This window comes from Notolepis coatsorum (genome assembly GCF_963971535.1).
Source record: "Notolepis coatsorum genome assembly, chromosome: 2".
Classification (NCBI taxonomy): Eukaryota; Metazoa; Chordata; class Actinopteri; order Aulopiformes; family Paralepididae; genus Notolepis; species Notolepis coatsorum.
Genome location: NC_140166.1, coordinates 202,863,295 through 202,880,727, shown reverse-complemented (window position 1 = coordinate 202,880,727; position 17,433 = coordinate 202,863,295). Strand labels below are relative to the sequence as shown.

The following is a 17,433-nucleotide window of genomic DNA, read 5'->3' as shown; positions in this document are numbered from 1 at the left end:
TTAAATATTTAATCCAACTGCTATTGTTATTTTTATTCCAATTAGTGTATGTACTCGACCACATCGTGCAGAGTTGTACGGCCCTGGCCCATAACATTTTACTCTACTTCTATTTTAAATTAGTTAATATTCCATTTTATTATATTCTAGTCTGTCCATTAATGTCGCACCAAACGACCAAATCAAATTCCTTGTATATGTAAAAACTACTTGGCAATAAATACCTTTCAGATTCTGAAAACACTGAATTCAAATAATCTGAGCATCATCAGAAACATCTCTGGCATCATGAATAGAGGACTGCCATTATTACGAGGGCCAACATTCACTTAAAACACAAAAGCCGCTTTCCACTATATTGATAGAACCTAAAACTTGATTGGCAGGCAGCTGGAGGACTTGTAAAGACAACACTGACCTTTTCTAGGCACATCAAATAGTTGGAAGGGGGGAAAAAATTATAATTGAAATAACTTTTGAACAGTTGTTTATTTACATGTTGTTTACATTTTAGTTCATTTTTTTTAAATCAACAAAAAGACCCCATTAGGCTACATCATTCTGTCATTAAAAGGAAATACCTAATCTGATATGTTATTCCTGCTGCACATGTCCATTAAGTGTTTACATTAAACTAGGAAAGATGCAAAGAGAGAGAAAAAAAAAGAAAAGAAAATGTAAAAAAAAAAAAGGAATACTACTACAAGTTATAAACAATAACACTATAGTGAAAAATCAGAGATCATTCCGTCAGGAATCCCTGGAGAAGCTGTTAGACAGGCAACACGACAGCCTATGTCGGGAAGGTGATGATTTGACAAGTTTTAAGACTGAGATCCAAATTATGTTTATCATCCTGAAGCCAAAGAACATGTTGAGATTCCTTCCACTTGGTTTAAACAAGAAATATAAAAGAAAAATAAATACTTACCTTCAACGCAAAACAAATGTTACTGAATTCGACAACCTTAACAGGTCTTGCTAACTTCGGAAAACATTATTCGGTAACGGTGGCTGTATGACACTGTAAATACATTTCCTATACTCTTTGAAAGAAGGCTTTGAGACATGGAAAAACCGATATCGTGGAACGATAAACAAAATAAATCAAAATCCATCCACGGCTCAAGAAAAGGTAAATCTAAAATAATAAACTATAACCCCCCCCCCCCACAAAATTAGTGGAATTTAATCCTAACGCTACCATGACATTTGGCAGGATCGATTTAAAAATGGGATAAAAATCTTTTCACAGTATCATTGTTTCTCTTTATGGAAGCAGACGTTAATAGGTCTGTTGGACACCTTAGGTTAATACACACACTGGTTACAGAGTGGGATGGAGGCGTTGTCAAAAAAAAGAAAGAAAAAAGAAAAGGCAGCATGTAAAAGGACAGGTAACAAGAGAAAATTACGCTTCACCGCATTCTTCTTCTGAGGAGAATAACGATCAGGTGCACTGCAAGGCTCTACTAGAATGAACAGCATAATGAACGGATCCGTTTTGTTTTTTCCTTTTCTTAAAACACAACATGCATTTTTACTAAGGTTCACCCCCCCCTCCCCCGTCTTAAAAGGGCCGTTTTTTGTTTTTGTTTTTTTAAACGCTTTCTTTCTTTTTCGAACTGGAGCCAGAGTGGGAGGAGCCGGAGGACTGCCCGCCGCGCCTGAAATCGAGACACAAGAACCACGGGACGATGAGTGAGGCGGGGCCTGGGTTGAACAACTCACTTTCAGATAAACGTTAATTAGGACATGCACAAGGTATCGAAAGCATTATCGTTATACATGGCAGAAATATCAACAACTAAATCTAAAAGAATCCCGTAAGCAAAGTGATGGGAAGCTAATAAATCATGATAATAATAATAATAATAATAATAATAATAATAATAATAATAATAATAATAATAATAATAATAATAATAATAATAATAATAATAATAATAATAATAATAATAAGTCAGTACACCATTGTGGTATTCCACTGTAACCCAAACCTTTCGGACGATCGTGATCTAGAACGCTTCCGCTTCCTCCCACCGGACGACGACCTGGAGCGGCTGCGCTTCTCTCCCCTCTCCGCCGAGGAGGGCGACTGGGACCCCTTCCTGGAAGAGGAGCCCTTCCTGGGAGAAGAGCCCTTCCTGGGAGAAGAGCCCTTCCTGGGAGAAGAGCCCTTCCTGGGAGAGGAGCCCTTCCTGGGAGAGGAGCCCTTCCTGGGAGAGGAGCCCTTCCTGGGAGAGGAGCCCTTTCCAGACCTGGAGCTGGATCTTTTGGAGGGATAAACCATGCAGCAAAAGTCAGTGACGCCACGGCAGCACTGAGCCAAGGCAGCACTACTGAGCCAAGGCAGCACTACTGAGCCAAGGCAGCACTACTGAGCCCAAGGCAGCACTACTGAGACCAAGGCAGCACTACTGAGCCAAGGCAGCACTACTGAGCCAAGGCAGCACTACTGAGCCCAAGGCAGCACTACTGAGCCCAAGGCAGCACTACTGAGCCAAGGCAGCACTACTGAGCCAAGGCAGCACTACTGAGCCCAAGGCAGCACTAGAGCCCAAGGCAGCACTACTGAGCCAAGGCAGCACTACTGAGCCAAGGCAGCACTACTGAGCCCAAGGCAGCACTGAGCCAAGGCAGCACTACTGAGCCCAAGGCAGGCGTTTCTCCGCTTCAGGGGAACTGATCTAGGATCGGTCTGGTCTGCCCCCCCCCCCCCCCCTCGAAAACATAGTGACAGCACACAAAAAGGGGACCCGATCAACAATCCAGTCGTCACTATGACCGCTATGGCAGGCTTGATATACAAAGACCCAGCAACGTAGAGTTTAATGTCTGCAATACTGATAGCTCAATAGGACAAAACACTAATTCAGCCAGGGCAGTGGAAATAAAGAGTAGCTTATGTTTGCATTTTACCATTAGGGTTCACACTAAAACTAGGATCTGCCTATCAGAAGAGGGAGGCTGTGGTACACAGTAGGTCATCACGGTACAACCTCTCCTACACTAGGGTGTGGCAGCTTCTGGAACCTTTAGGCCCCCCCCCGATACTGTACATACACTCTCTTTAAGGGTTGAGAGTGCATGTCACCTCATTCACCTGGAGTGGGACCTGGAGCGAGATCGGGAACTGGACGAGCTTCTAGAACGGGATCTGAAAGACAGGAAACGGAACTTTTTCCAATATTTTCCAAACAGAGGGGGAAGAGGAGGGGCTGCATGGTGCACGTGACGTTACGTTGCACGGCAGATTAAACTGCACGTCAATTTACAGCAAGCAATACATTAAAATAGAAAATAATTGTTTTCACACTCCTGTGCAGTTAGAAACCAAGAATAAACCTACGGTATAACAAAACGCTGAAAATTACATTACACTAATTAAAAAGCAGAAAAGAGGCACCACTAACGCCAGATAACAACAAATTCCATGAAGCAAGTTGTGGAATGGATAGAGAGAAGTGACCAACTACAACACGTTGATTGAGTTGGAATATAACAATATGAACTCAGTTCCTCACATTTCAAGTCATAGCAAAAACCAAACAAATATTACAATCAAGATAAAAAACAACAAAAAAGGTATTCTGAATAAAATTTCACCAAGTGGGGAAGGGGGGGGGGGGGTCATTCAATTCCACACACAACACAATAGGGAAGGGCCATAAAACCAAAAACAAAAGGAATGAGCGCAAAAAAAAAAACAGGACATTTATAATTCACGTGGGTCAATAAAGTTAGAAGGAAGATTGAGCTGATACTGACATTTTGCCTGGAGTTACCCTTGACCTGTACCCTTTTACCTGGACCTGGACCGAGACCGGGAGCTGGAGGAGCCCGAGGAGGAGCCTGAATGGGACGAACCCGACTGGCTGCCCTTCTTCCCCTTCTCTTTCTCCTTCTCCGTCTCTGTTTCCTTGTCAGTCTCCTTGTCCGTCTCCTTGTCCGTCTCCTTGTCCGTCTCCTTCTTTATCTCCTTGTCCGTCTCCTTCTCCTTCTTCTTGGCAGAGGCCGCCGCGTCCTCGTCCTCACTGGCGTCCAGGTCGTACTTTGACAGGTCTCCATCTTCGTCATCATCGTCATCGTCATCCTGAGGCGGCAAAATGTAAGCAATTAGTTGTAACCTCTCAACAGTCCTGCAAATTTTGCATAAAACGCCTGTCGATTGCATAGAGTTACAGAGGTTTGGGCTGACCTTCGAATATTCTTTTGGCATTCGAAGCTTCGGGGCCGAGATTAGATTTTAATTCGAAGCTTCGAGATAGAAATTGTATTATTTTGTTTATTAAAAAAGAAAATATGTTGAGACTTGTACAGCACTTTGTTCAACTTTGTTGTTTTTAAATGTGCTCTATAAATAAAGTGGATTGGATTATTTAATTAAATTAATAATGAGTCGGGAGCTGCACTGCCTGGGCGGCTGCTCTCCGTTACACAGCCAACAACATTACATTACATAATTATTAAAAACCTTCGTCTATAAAGCAAACAATTATATACATATTTATATGTAGTTAATAGAGACAAAGGCAGAATTCGATTTATTTTTTATTAAGACATGTTTTTATATGGGTCGGGACACTATAAAAAATACTATAGAGAATTGTCAGTGCTGTAAAGTTTAAAACTTTTTAAATCTTAGACAAACTAAACACTTTGCTTTCATGAAATATTGTAAGCAGTCATTTGAGGCTTTATAAAAGCAGTACAATGAACACAAATCTGTCAGTGCCGAGTCCGACCTCATCTTAAATAACAAACCAAACGGCATTGCTTGTTGTAGTTAAAGAGAGGCAGAGTTGATTTTGCAGGTAAAAATATATATAGTTATTTTATTTTTTTAATATCGAATTTTATTTTCCCATTCGAATCCCATGCCCATCGAACGAAGCTTCGAAGTATTTAAGACAGCCCAACACACTGAAATAAACGTTTTAAAATTTTCATCTGAATTATTTTGCAAACAGATCCCTGCAGATCCATCTACTCTATAGTTATTAGCTGAAACACCGCTGGGGCCATAGCATGAAGTCTTACCTAGAACATCTCCAAAGTCGATAAAAGAAATTATGTTTTACACATCTTTATGTAATGCTATGTTTAGGGGTTTTTCCAAAAAAGTTGTGAGGAGTCAACACTACCTCAGTCCCCTCTCCCTCTAATGTCTTGTCACATACACCACCCCACCCCTTCCCTACACATACATAAACAAACCCTCAACCGCCAGAGGAGCGACAACAATAGATCAGCCCAATTTGCGCTCCGGAGAGATAGGTGCACGTTCATTCTCTTGCGTACGGTACGCTTTTACCGCTTATCGGTCTCAGAAAACCAATAAGATGTCATTCTTTTCTACACAAACTGTCAATCATTTTCAGCATCAGTGGTGATTTGTCCGGTCATTGAGAGGTGAAACCGGAGGTGGTCACTTTTTCGAAAAACTGACGCTTGTTGGCCGTTTGGTCTTATAACCCGAGATTGGAAGCACATAATAGGTCAAGCAGTGTGTCAAACGGCTGCGATTTTTGCTTTCAACCGATGCGTTGGTTGAGAGACAATAACACAGTGTCACACCGACCGAGAGCAGGCCGCCACAACGTTAAGTGGTTAAACAATTTTATATTAAAGATTAAATGTTGTCATTGTACAGCACAACAAAAATAAATGGTAAATGGTGCATTTATATACCAGCTTTTATCCAAAGCGCTTTACAATTTAGTTCCTCACATTCAACCATTCACTCACACACTCACACTGACGGCAGATGCGACCATGCAAGGTGCCGACCTGCTCATCGGGAGTAGTTAAGGGTTAAGTGTCTTGCTCAAGGACACTTCGACACGCTGACCGGGAGGAGCGGGAATTTAACTGGCTCTACCTCCCGAGCCCACTGTCGCCGCTGGTTAAGTTGGCATATAACCAGAGTGCAAGGGAACAGTAAAGTGCATAACAATATACAGAGTAACAAGTGATATAACGAAGCTACCGAGTAAATATGCAAATCTAATGTATGTGAGGGAGGAAACCGGAGTACCCGGAGGAAACCCATGCAAACACAGAGACCTTGCAAACTCCCCACAGAAAGGCCTTCCACCGGGGTTCGAACCAAGAACGTTCTTGCTGTGAGGCAGCAGTGCTAACCACTGTGCCACCAAGGATTCAGACCCAGGACCGTCTTGCTGTGAGGTCGGGGTTCAGACCCAGGACCGTCTTGCTGTGAGGCAGCAGAGCTGACCACTGTGCCACCTTCTCAGCACAGTCCATGCTGTTCCTCATACTAGTGCGTACAACTGAAGCTCTACTGAATCTACTCCACACAGTGCACACAAAAAAAACATTTTCCAGTGAGCTTTAGGCCCCGTTTAGACGAGCGTTTTGTGAACAGAAACCGCAAAAGTCATCTTGCGGTTTCACTTTTAATTTTAAGTTTAGACGAGCGTTTTGGAGTGGAATTCTCCGTGCAGACGACGCTGTAACGACGGAGACCCGCTGTCACACGATTGGCGCATATGTCACATGACGTGCTGTGAAGACCCGCCCTACTCTGCCTCTGATTCGCAGACTGTGGATGGGGAATGTGATTGCACCAAAGCAGAGTCACTCACAGACAGTGGGTCCACTCACGCCGCGGGACAGATTCTTGTGTATTTAACCCTTTCACTGCCACACGACAGCCGGTTGTGTGATAGTAAAGGGGTAACCTTCTGTCGTGTGGCAGTGAAAGGGTTAAAAGTACTGCCAATGTAGCCTTCAGGTGATCTCCGTTGATATAAGTCAGACATACTTGCTTTGTTTAAGTCTCGGCTACTGGCGCATACCTGCTACCTGTGACGTAAGCAGTACGCGCGACCAGAGCCGTGACAAACCTTTCGTCATCGTTTTATCAGATTTATACGTTTTAACAGTTTAGACGAGAGCGCAAAGCTTTTGCGTTTCTAGGAATTCCACCCGTAAAAACGCCGTTTCCGTATAAACGAAAGGCACATCCGAAAAAATATTTTTGCGGATTCACCTGCTAGCGTTTCCGTCTAAACAGGCCCTTAGTCAGCTTGTACAGAGCGTGTCCCCGTTGATTTTTTTTCCCCTCAGTTTGTGACTAACTAGCTCGATTGTGCTAGTTAGCTGGAAGGTGGCACAGTGGATAGCACTGCTGCCTCACAGCAAGAAAGTTCTGGGTCCCAACCCCGGTGGAAGGCCTTTCTGTGTGGATTTTGCATAGTCACTGCGTTTGCGTGGGTTTCCTCTGGGTACTCCGGTTTCCTCCCACACAATACATAATTTACACACATTATCATATTTACTCAGTAGCTTCGTTCTATATATATTCCACTTGTTACTCTGTATATTGTTGTGCACTTTACTGTTACCTTGCACACTGGTTGGATGCCAACTTATTTGAGTTGTACTGTACTTTGTTTGTTTTTAGTTTTTCCTGTTTGGGACACTCACATCCAGTTTGTATTTGGAAAGGTCTCCTTCCTCATCGTCGTCTTCTTCCTCTTCATCGTCGTCATCACCTGCCTCCTTCTTAATATCATCTTTACGGAATTTCTTCTTTTTCCTGCCAAACTGTGAAATGGTAAAGGACACGCCCCTTATTAGCATAATCGGTCTAGCATTATACTGTGTATTAAGGGTGTGTGTGGGGGGGTCGATTCACATAAGAATCTCAAATTCCAAGTTTTCAGTCTTGTAATCAGATTTGGATTATTTTATTGTCACATCTTTGAATGTGCATACATTCAGAAAAACATGGCTGTAGTAGATTTGTAAACATGATACACAACGTATATTCCATCTATACAAACTATAACTATATAACTATTAGTCAATGACTACTAATCGATGACTTTTATTTTTAATTTGACTGGAAGTCTAAACGATTCTGCTGTTCGCTTTTCTAAACGTCCAGCCTGGGCCAACTCTGAACGGGCGAAGAGTCGATAGCCTATTCATTAGATCTGCGCCCCTACAGCGTTGTTGATAATAAAGTTGATGATTACTGATCCAGTAATAAAATGCCAGATTATTATGTTTTTGTTGATACATTTCTCATTTATCAACACATATATAACATCGCCATGTAAAAAACAATGGTTGCTATGTTACAAACAGCCATGATGGAAGAACTACACAAACATTCTGTGCAAGGCCTCTATTGAGCCCAGGCATGTCATCCTGTCTGTATTTGACTTGATGTGGCTGCAACATGGAACAGCACGGTAGGCAAGGTTTACATATGATGCGGTGTAATTATTGTCTTCCAGACTTATTAACCCTGTCTACCGCAGTCAAATTTACTCAAAACCAGCAATCTAGAATCAAATATCCATTCTGAATCTAATGGGAATCGGAAGATTCCCAAAGACCCCCTCCCCAGTATGCATACTTGATAGGTCAGCGGCTTTCAAAACGCATAACTAATGAATTTATATTTTTTGATCCACTTTCTCCTTATTTTCCTGTTTTTCTCCCATTCCAATTTCGCCTCGCCAATTCTCCCTTCAATTCTCCCCTCCCGTCTCGAACGTTGCTAGACTATGCCTCCCACTGGTCGGCTGCAGTGTGGACGAAGCCTTGCATCACGTGTCCCCTCCGGTACACGAGGAGGCAGCCGTCGCATCTTTTCACCTGAACAGCACAATCTCTCAGTAGCGAGGAGTAACGCGTGGGAGGCTCACGCTGCCCCAGTTACTTCCTGATTCTGCTGCACAGGCGCACCAACCGACCTGTAGGAGTCGCTGTCCACAACGTCCAATCCCCACCCACCAGCTTTCCCACCCCTAACACTGCCAATTGTGTTAGTATGAACGACCAGCCAAGCTGGTAGCAACGCCGAGAGCTGGGCTCAAACCCAGCATCTCCTGCATTAGTGGCGAGCGTCTTGCCCACTGCGCCACTTAGCCGCCCTATAACTAATCAATTAGTAATCAATAGGGATGTCCGATATTATCGGCCAATATCGGCATTAAAATGTGATATCGGAAAATATCGGTTTTCAAAAACATTTTATTTTTTTTATTTTTACATTTCTAGAACCTTTATTTACCCAGGCAAGCAAGTAAGAACAAATTTTGATTTTATTTATTGTCAAAAGTATGCATAATGTTGTGATAATTCCACAACAAGAGATATGTAATGTTAATTACCTGAAATTATTCAGATTTTTGGGGGGGAAACCCTGCATATATCGGTATCGGTTGATATCGGTATGGGAAATTAAGAGTTGGACAATATCGGTATAGGTAAAAAAGCCAATATCGAGCATCCCCAGTAATCAATAAACACAGTTGAAGTTAGCATACATGGTCAATCCTCGGAAATAGACTAAGGTGGGGCTGAATCTCAAATGTATTGAATTTAATTTGTTTGATTTGATCATAGTAATACAGATTCAGTATATTCACCTCATCATATTCACCATCAGAGTCCTCTCGTTCAATGTATTCCACATTTTCCCTTTCATTGAAGCCTCCGCCGTAGCCTGAAAAACAGATAAGGATAAACACGTTAAGATAAGATATTCCTTCATTGATCCCCTTGGGAAAATGCAGGCATCATAACAGCATGGGGGAGGGGAGGTACATGTATGGGCAGCGTGAATACTTTCCCCAAGGTGGTTGTCCTTCCGCGTTCGGTTTACGCGGCCTGATTGGCCACTGACGCTTCTCTCAGCGCCCAATCGTGTTACTCCTAACTCTCGCTCCTAACTTTCAGAACTTCTCAGTTCCACAAGTTCGTCGCATCAGCTACCTACCTGCATCAATATACTACTAACTATCAACTAACTCGCTACCGCCGTGCATCAATATACTAACTAACTAGCACATCAATGCACTAACTACTACCGCCGTGCATCAATATACTGTAACTCACTACCGCCGTGCATCAATATACTAACTAACTAGCACATCAATGCACTAACTACTACCGCCGTGCATCAATATACTGCTACCGCCGTGCAATATACTGAAAACAATAGGTTATTTATATTGATGTGATGTCGATTGATATGAATAGCGCGTTACGTTAATATAAAGAGATGAAAACAATACGTTATTTATATTGATGTGATGCCGATTGATATGAATAGCGCGTTACGTTAATATAGAGATGAAAACAATACGTTATTTATATTGATGTGATGTCGATTGATATGAATAGCGCGTTACGTTAATATAGAGAGATGAAAACAATACGAGTAAATGGGCTACGTTAACACTATTGGGACCGGCCACGTATAAATACGTGTTTCGAATCCATGCGTTGTGGACCAGAGGCACGTATATAGCCGTGGCAAGTTGTTATTGTTTTATTCCATATTAATAACCGGATCAAGATCCCCGATCGACTCTGCAGATCTACCCTCGGCAACATGCAATACCGGCCAGATCCTCTTAGGGGCGCCATCGCTCCACTGCAGTATCATTGTCGGTGAATGGATTTTTTTTCTTCTTTAGCCTCCAACGGAGTATCACATTACTCTGATCCCAAAGCAACATCATGCACCGTGTATCACGTTTCGAATCGCAGATCTCACCATGGAATAAGGGGATTATCATCAACCAATGGACATATCGATCTACCAGATGCCGATCGATAACGGGGAAATGCTGTAGGGTATCCCACCGGCTGACGGTAAGACCTTATTCACCTAAATTACAGCCGTATCAGACATTGTTGTGAGACGCAAGCATTCGATCAGTGAATGTGGCTACTTACACGGACACTCTATTGGTAATCAATAATACTAATCGACGTTCCCCGCCGCCCCCCTTTCATCCATAGATGCTATGGGATAGTCCGGATCATAAGCAGTTTGTGTTATTTCATTAGCACAATATATACAACAGAAATGCTGTTGAATATAACGTTAGTAGCCTTTAGCTCTATAAGTAGCTTTCCAGAAAATATATGAGACGAAATCTGCGATAAAGCTTATATTCACGGCGCTATAAAATGACAACCTATTGATGGATTATTTTTTTCTTTAAGCCATTTTTAAGGAACGGTTTATGAACTCAAGTGACAATGAGAATGGACAGATAACAATACTATAAAGTATAGATATAGCTCTACAAAGACACATCGGTTTGTTGACAAACCTTGGTCCTCTAGCACCATATTAGACGGCGCCGAACGGTCGTCAAAGTGTTAATATAGAGATGAAAACAATACGAGGAAATGGGCTACGTTAATATAGAGAGATGAAAACAATACGAGGAAATGGGCTACGTTAATATAGAGAGATGAAAACAATACGAGGAAATGGGCTACGTTAATATAGAGAGATGAAAACAATACGAGGAAATGGGCTGTGGAACTGAAGGACTTGGGCTGTGGAACTGAAAGCTAGGCACAACACGATTGGGCACTGAGAGAAGCGTCAGTGGCCAATCAGGCAGCGCAAACCGAACGCGGAAGGACAACCACCTTGGGGAAAGTATTCACGCGTATGGGCAGGGTAATACGGTAGTAGAAAGACAAATATGGGCAATCTAATTATAGTACGGTAGAAAAGTTAAAATAAGCAGTGTAAACAATATAATCAACTCTGAATATAAGCATATGAGTAAGTAGGCAGTGTAGTCATAGGTGAAGATGAGGGTCTGTATGCCCCATCAGTTATATTATACGACACGTTACAATAAATATGGTCAATAGAACTTAGAATCTTAATATATACTACGAGTAAGTAAAGTAAACAGTATGTATAGGTGCAGTAATACATAAGGTACCCTAACTGGCATGATATACGTTATAGTCCATGCAGTTTAGTTGAGTCTGAATCCTCAGCCTTCATTTCCATCCGCGTACCTGTTCTCTCTTCAAGCTTGGCGTACTTGGGTGTGTTGCACATGTTGCACTCCGACCGCCTTGCCCAATTCACGTTGCCACACCTTCGGGAAGAAAGAGCAAACAGTACCGTGAGGGTGGTTTGTGTCACAGCCTACGAAGATAAACATTAATACGTTACAATGCAAACGTTTTAACACGGGTCACGTACGTTTTACATTGCCAATCGTTTGCACTGAAGAGGCCTCTGCTCTTCTCAGCCAGGGTTTTCCCAATCTCCGTCCCTCCTGCTTTCATCATCTTTGCTTCCGTTGTCTTCTCTGTACAAAGTGGGAACGCAGTCAGTAGTAATAATAGCAACTTGACACATTGGGCTGTGTCTAATAACACTTGCAGCAAATCTGTTCTCGGTTTAGTACAGGGTCATTTACCTCTTCCACATCTGTTGCAGCTTGTTCTTCTGGCAAAATTCACATTTCCACACCTGCAATGACATGGGGCATTGGTTAGATAGTCGTGCATGAAGTCTATACTAGCAACTGTGACCAGCTAAGTTTACTTATTGATTTTGAATGGTATTATTAGCAAATAGCCTGTCATTAGATATCTAGTGACACAGGCCTAGCTTGTATTCTAATAGTTTGACAACTGGCTTACCGTCCACATTAGAGTTTTTAATGTTACTAAACAATGCCAACATATTTGATAAACTGACTAGCTGGACACCCCATTCGTAAAACATAACGGTTCAGTGCTTTTGAAGGAAACACCCACATTGAACTGTGAAGAGCTGCGGATATTCAACCCACAAGCCCACCTCTAGAACACTAGCTTGCCTCTAACCTAGCTCATGTAGCCGCCCAGATGGTGAACGTTAAAACAGTACTGCGCCAAAGCATCATCTTTTCCCGAAACTCTCCACATCCATCGAAATTAGTACATTAAGTTTGCTCCAACGTCACGAGAATAGCAAGGAGGCTGAACTCACTAGCTCACGTTAGCCACAGACACAGCAGCAGCGTGAACACACTGTAGGCCTTGTGTGTTTAGCACGTTAGCTAAGGCTAACCGCTAGCTAGCCTGTTAGCAAAGTCAGTAAATTATTAACACTGTGTTGGATTAGCAAAAAGTGACACGTAAAGACTTTTATTTCGCCCTGTGGGGATATCTTACTTCTTATCAGGGCAGATCCAGTCCCCGTCGCTCACTCGGAAACTCTTTCCCGATCCCGATCCCGACATGTTTTGTTTTGTGTCCAGCAGTAGCACGCTAGCTAGGTGTGCTCAATCATGTGTGTGAGAGGATGCAGCGGTCTGGACTGTGACGTGAGTCAGCCTGTCTCTGCTCTCTCTCTCTTCAACACCCCTGGCGGTCAGCACCGGGACTTCTGACTGGAATAGATTCATGTTATATTGAAATTCTTTATTTGGAATTATCCCTTGAGATGAACCATCTCGTTTTCAAGGGGGTCCACACAGCTTACAAAATACATAAATTACATATCTGTATTAAACATAACAAAAGAATAATAATAATAAACAGGTTCAAACAACATCAAACAAGAGGAACATAAGACAAAGACACAGAGCACATATTCACAGTGATTGCTTCAAAGATTATACTATTATTGGTGGAAACATGAACAAGTAATCTCAAGGTGAGAGGACAGCGCAGATTTAAACAGTTGGGAGGAGGTTATAGATCGAATATGAACTGGAAGATTATTCCAGTCAGATGGACCTTTGAACATGAATGATTTTTTGCCAACTGAGGTGAATGAATGAATGAATGAATGAAAACTTTATTAACAGATTGCAGAATGGGTACAGTGCAGTACAGCTCAATACATACAATACAGGTGGTTACATTTGTTGGAACTTTAAAAAATAGCTGTGTTGTTGTGCATAGACATAAATACGATATAATGATCTAAATTATAGGCAGCTCGTCTTATTATCACTTTATTGAAAGGGATGAATAGCGGCAACAGTATTTAGCTAAAAGGGAGAGGCTGAAAGCTAGTTTGAAACCAGACCCTAAAACAAATAGTTATTGTTGTTATTATTATTATTATTATTATTATTATTATTATTATTATTATTATTATTATTATTATTATTATTATTATTATTATTATTATTATTATTATTATTATTATTATTATTATTATTATTATTATTATTATTATTATTATTATTATTATTATTATTATTATTATTATTATTATTATTATTATTATTATTATTATTATTATTATTATTATTATTATTATTATTATTATTATTATTATTATTATTATTATTATTATTATTATTATTATTATTATTATTATTATTATTATTATTATTATTAGTAGTAGTAGTAGTAGTAGTAGTAGTAGTAGTAGTAGTAGTAGTAGTAGTAGTAGTTTGATTGATTGATTGAACACTTTATTAACAGATTGCAGAATGGGTACAATACAGTACTGCTCAATACACACAATTGTTAAGGCGGATGCAGACCAGAAAAATACTTTCGTCTTGTTTACATCAGGGTCCCCCAGGAGTAGTAGTAGTAGTAGTAGTAGTAGTAGTAGTAGTAGTAGTAGTAGTAGTAGTAGTAGTAGTAGTAGTAGTAGTAGTAGTAGTAGTAGTAGTAGTAGTAGTAAGTAGTAGTAGTAGTAGTAGTAGTAGTAGTAGTAGTAGTAGTAGTAGTAGTAGTAGTAGTAGTAGTAGTAGTAGTAGTAGTAGTAGTAGTAGTAGTAGTAGTAGTAGTAGTAGTAGTAGTAGTAGTAGTAGTAGTAGTAGTAGTAGTAGTAGTAGTAGTAGTAGTAGTAGTAGTAGTAGTAGTAGTAGTAGTAGTAGTAGTAGTAGTAGTAGTAGTAGTAGTAGTAGTAGTAGTAGTAGTAGTAGTAGTAGTAGTAGTAGTAGTAGTGGTATTATTGGTGGCACAGATAATTGTGACCATGCCTGTACTGGGATTGGATTGGGATTGGATTGGTGGCACAGATAATTGTGAGCATGCCTGTATTGGGATCTTCACCATGATTGATTGATTGATTGAAAATTGTATTAACAGATTGCAGAATGGGTACAATACAGTACAGCTCAATACACACAATTGTTAAGGGGATGCAGACCAGAGAAAGACTTTCATCTTGTTTACATCAGGGTCCCCCATTTTCAATTCATCATAACATGACATACATGACCTACAGATAGACAATACTGCTCATCTATACATTTATGACATACCAGATTTACAAATACAGTACTGTTTGTGATACAAAAGAGAGTCTGAAAAGAGAGTATATATATTTTACGAAGAAACTACATTGGAGGAGGTTGGATAGGTGGGGTGGAGGGGGGGGGTAGGTGGGGGGGGGGGGGGGGTGAAACTGTACATTGGAGGTGGTTGGGTGGGTGGGGTGGGGGGCGGTAGGCGGGAATGCAGATTCTAGATTTAAAATACAATATCTGGAATCTTTAAGGGGAATGCCACCCATTTTAAGAAATCACATGTTATTCCCGTGCCTCAGGACAGTTCAGTCAATATTTGTGAACACAAACCACTCAGTCTTATAGGCAGACATCAGCGAGAGAACCCTTGAATGTGTGACATCACTGAATGTAAAATCTGGGGATGCCGATGCACAGTGAATGGGGCACCGACTTTGTGAGCCCACACATTTTGTGTGAACTCAACACCCAAATGAGGTGTAAATTATGGTTCAGACATGTTACCAATGTTGAATATGAACCTTGTTTTGGTGTGAGAGCTAAACCTTTTGTTTTATGGCGACACAAAATCAGTGCTGTCTATTAGAGTGAATGAATGAATGAATGAATGAATGAATGAATGAATGAATGAATGAATGAAAACTTTATTTAACAGATTCCAGAATGGGTACAATACAGTACGGCTCAATACACACAATTGTTAAGGGGATGCAGACCTGAGAAAGACGTTTGTCTTGTTTCCATCAGGGTCCCCCATTTTCAATTCATATAGTTTCATATAGAGCACCTTTTTACAGACAGAATTTCAGCTGAAATAACAAAATCAAGGGGTTTCTCTATTGATTTCTAACTTTAGGTGTGCGTGGTGCATGTTCACAAACGTTGAATGCTGAACTCTCCTGGGGCACAGAAATAATATGTGGGGATTCTTAGAATGGGGTGGTGTTCACCTTTAAGCCCCTGCAACTCCTCTAGTGGCCACTAGATGACAGTTAATGCCAACTCTTAACGCAACAAAATGTTCAGGGATCCTCCTTCCCCCCCTCTGTATCCCAGCCTATCAGAGCGTGTCTAGTTTGTGCCTGTCCACCCCTAGATCACAGCTGGACAACTATGGTGGGAGCCAGAGTTGGCTTGTCACTTCACGAGAACCAGAAGGGGTGTGTGTGGCTTTGAACTCTTTGGTGTATGCATACACATGCAAGCGTATGTGTGTGTGTGTGCGTGTGTGTGTGTGTGTGTGTGTGTGTGTGTGTGTGTGTGTGTGTGCATACATGTGGGTGTGTGTGTGTATGTGTGTGTGTGTGTGTGTATGTGTGTGTGTGTGTGTGTGTGTGTGAGTGTGTGTGTGTGTGTGTGTGTGTGTGTGTGTGTGTGTGTGTGTGTGTGTGTGTGTGTGTGCGTGCGTGCGTGCGTGTGTGCATGCACAAGCCTATTAGTCTATGAAGTCAACATATGTAGTAAGCCTGTTGCTAGCTAATCTAGAGCCAATAATACATAGATTTGGAACCAGAAGGGGTGTATGTGTGTATGTGTGCATTTGTGCGTGCATACATGTATACATGTGTGTGTGTGCCTTTGAACTATCTGGTGTGTGCATACATGTGGGTGTGTGTGTGTGTGCGTGCGTGTGTGTGTGTGTGTGTGTGTGTGTGTGTGTGTGTGTGTGTGTGTGTGTGTGTGTGTGTGTGTGTGTGTGTGTGTGTGTGTGTGTGTGTGTAAGCATGCACAAGGCTATGGAGTCGACATGTGCAGTGAGTCTGTAGCTGATATGGGGCCAATGTGCACAGATTTGCAGCCAAAAATTTCAGATGGGTTGGGAGTTGCACATCATTTTCTCTACTCCAGTATCTGTCGCATAGACTAACAATGCATAGCTAATGAGAACATTGCATATTATGTAGGCTATTGAGCAGATTTATTATCATTACTATTATTCTTATTCTTTTAATCTTTATTTTTTTTAAACGTTTTAAATTTGACAATCAATCAGAATACATTTAACCAAGCATTTAGGAATATTATGTGAGCAGCAACTGCAAAATAGTGGTCTGACTTGAAACATTTTCAGAAAATAATCAGTTGGGTAATATGATTTGTGACACTTGCATCAACATTTCATCAACATCTTGTGAAATCATCTTCATAGAAGACAAATCCCCCAAACGCTTTACTAGTCCTATGTCTATGACATTCCAAGTCACAATAAACCCTGCAGACAGAAGGAGAGAAGAGTCAATAGTATAGAAGAGGTAGGGAGAAGCTCCACTCTGTTCATCTGACAGATATAACTGAGCTTAAAAGAACACTAACGTTTTGGGAAATACACTTATTTGCCAGCTCTCCCAGTCAGACGAGAAGATTGATATCGGTTTAATCTCTGTGTGTCCAGTAGCCTCAGAGAGAGGTCCAG

General features: G+C 41.3%; 1 protein-coding gene across 1 annotated transcript; it reads right to left on the bottom strand.

The window, feature by feature from the left end:
* Positions 1 to 470: 470 nt before the first annotated feature.
* On the bottom strand, positions 471 to 13,110 carry zranb2 (zinc finger, RAN-binding domain containing 2). The gene is made up of 10 exons (XM_084307921.1): positions 12,976 to 13,110; positions 12,234 to 12,286; positions 12,014 to 12,122; positions 11,824 to 11,906; positions 9,414 to 9,490; positions 7,456 to 7,575; positions 3,810 to 4,096; positions 3,107 to 3,160; positions 2,001 to 2,273; positions 471 to 1,667 (listed from the first exon to the last, which is right to left on the bottom strand). Exons 1-10 carry the CDS (start codon positions 13,041 to 13,043, stop codon positions 1,601 to 1,603), a joined length of 1,191 nt encoding a protein of 396 aa, XP_084164047.1. The 5' UTR covers positions 13,044 to 13,110; the 3' UTR covers positions 471 to 1,600.
* Positions 13,111 to 17,433: the final 4,323 nt, after the last annotated feature.

Bases quoted from the DNA above. Each gene is read 5' to 3' on its own strand.
- zranb2 (XM_084307921.1), bottom strand. From the start codon at position 13,043: ATGTCGGGATCGGGATCGGGAAAGAGTTTCCGAGTGAGCGACGGGGAC. The intron at 3,161-3,809 runs GTAAAAGGGTAC...CCTGTCTTTCAG, and splicing joins CGGTCTCGGTCCAGGTCCAG to ATCCCGTTCTAGAAGCTCGT. The intron at 2,274-3,106 runs GTGAATGAGGTG...TCCCTCCAAAAG, and splicing joins CGCTCCAGGTCCCACTCCAG to ATCCAGCTCCAGGTCTGGAA.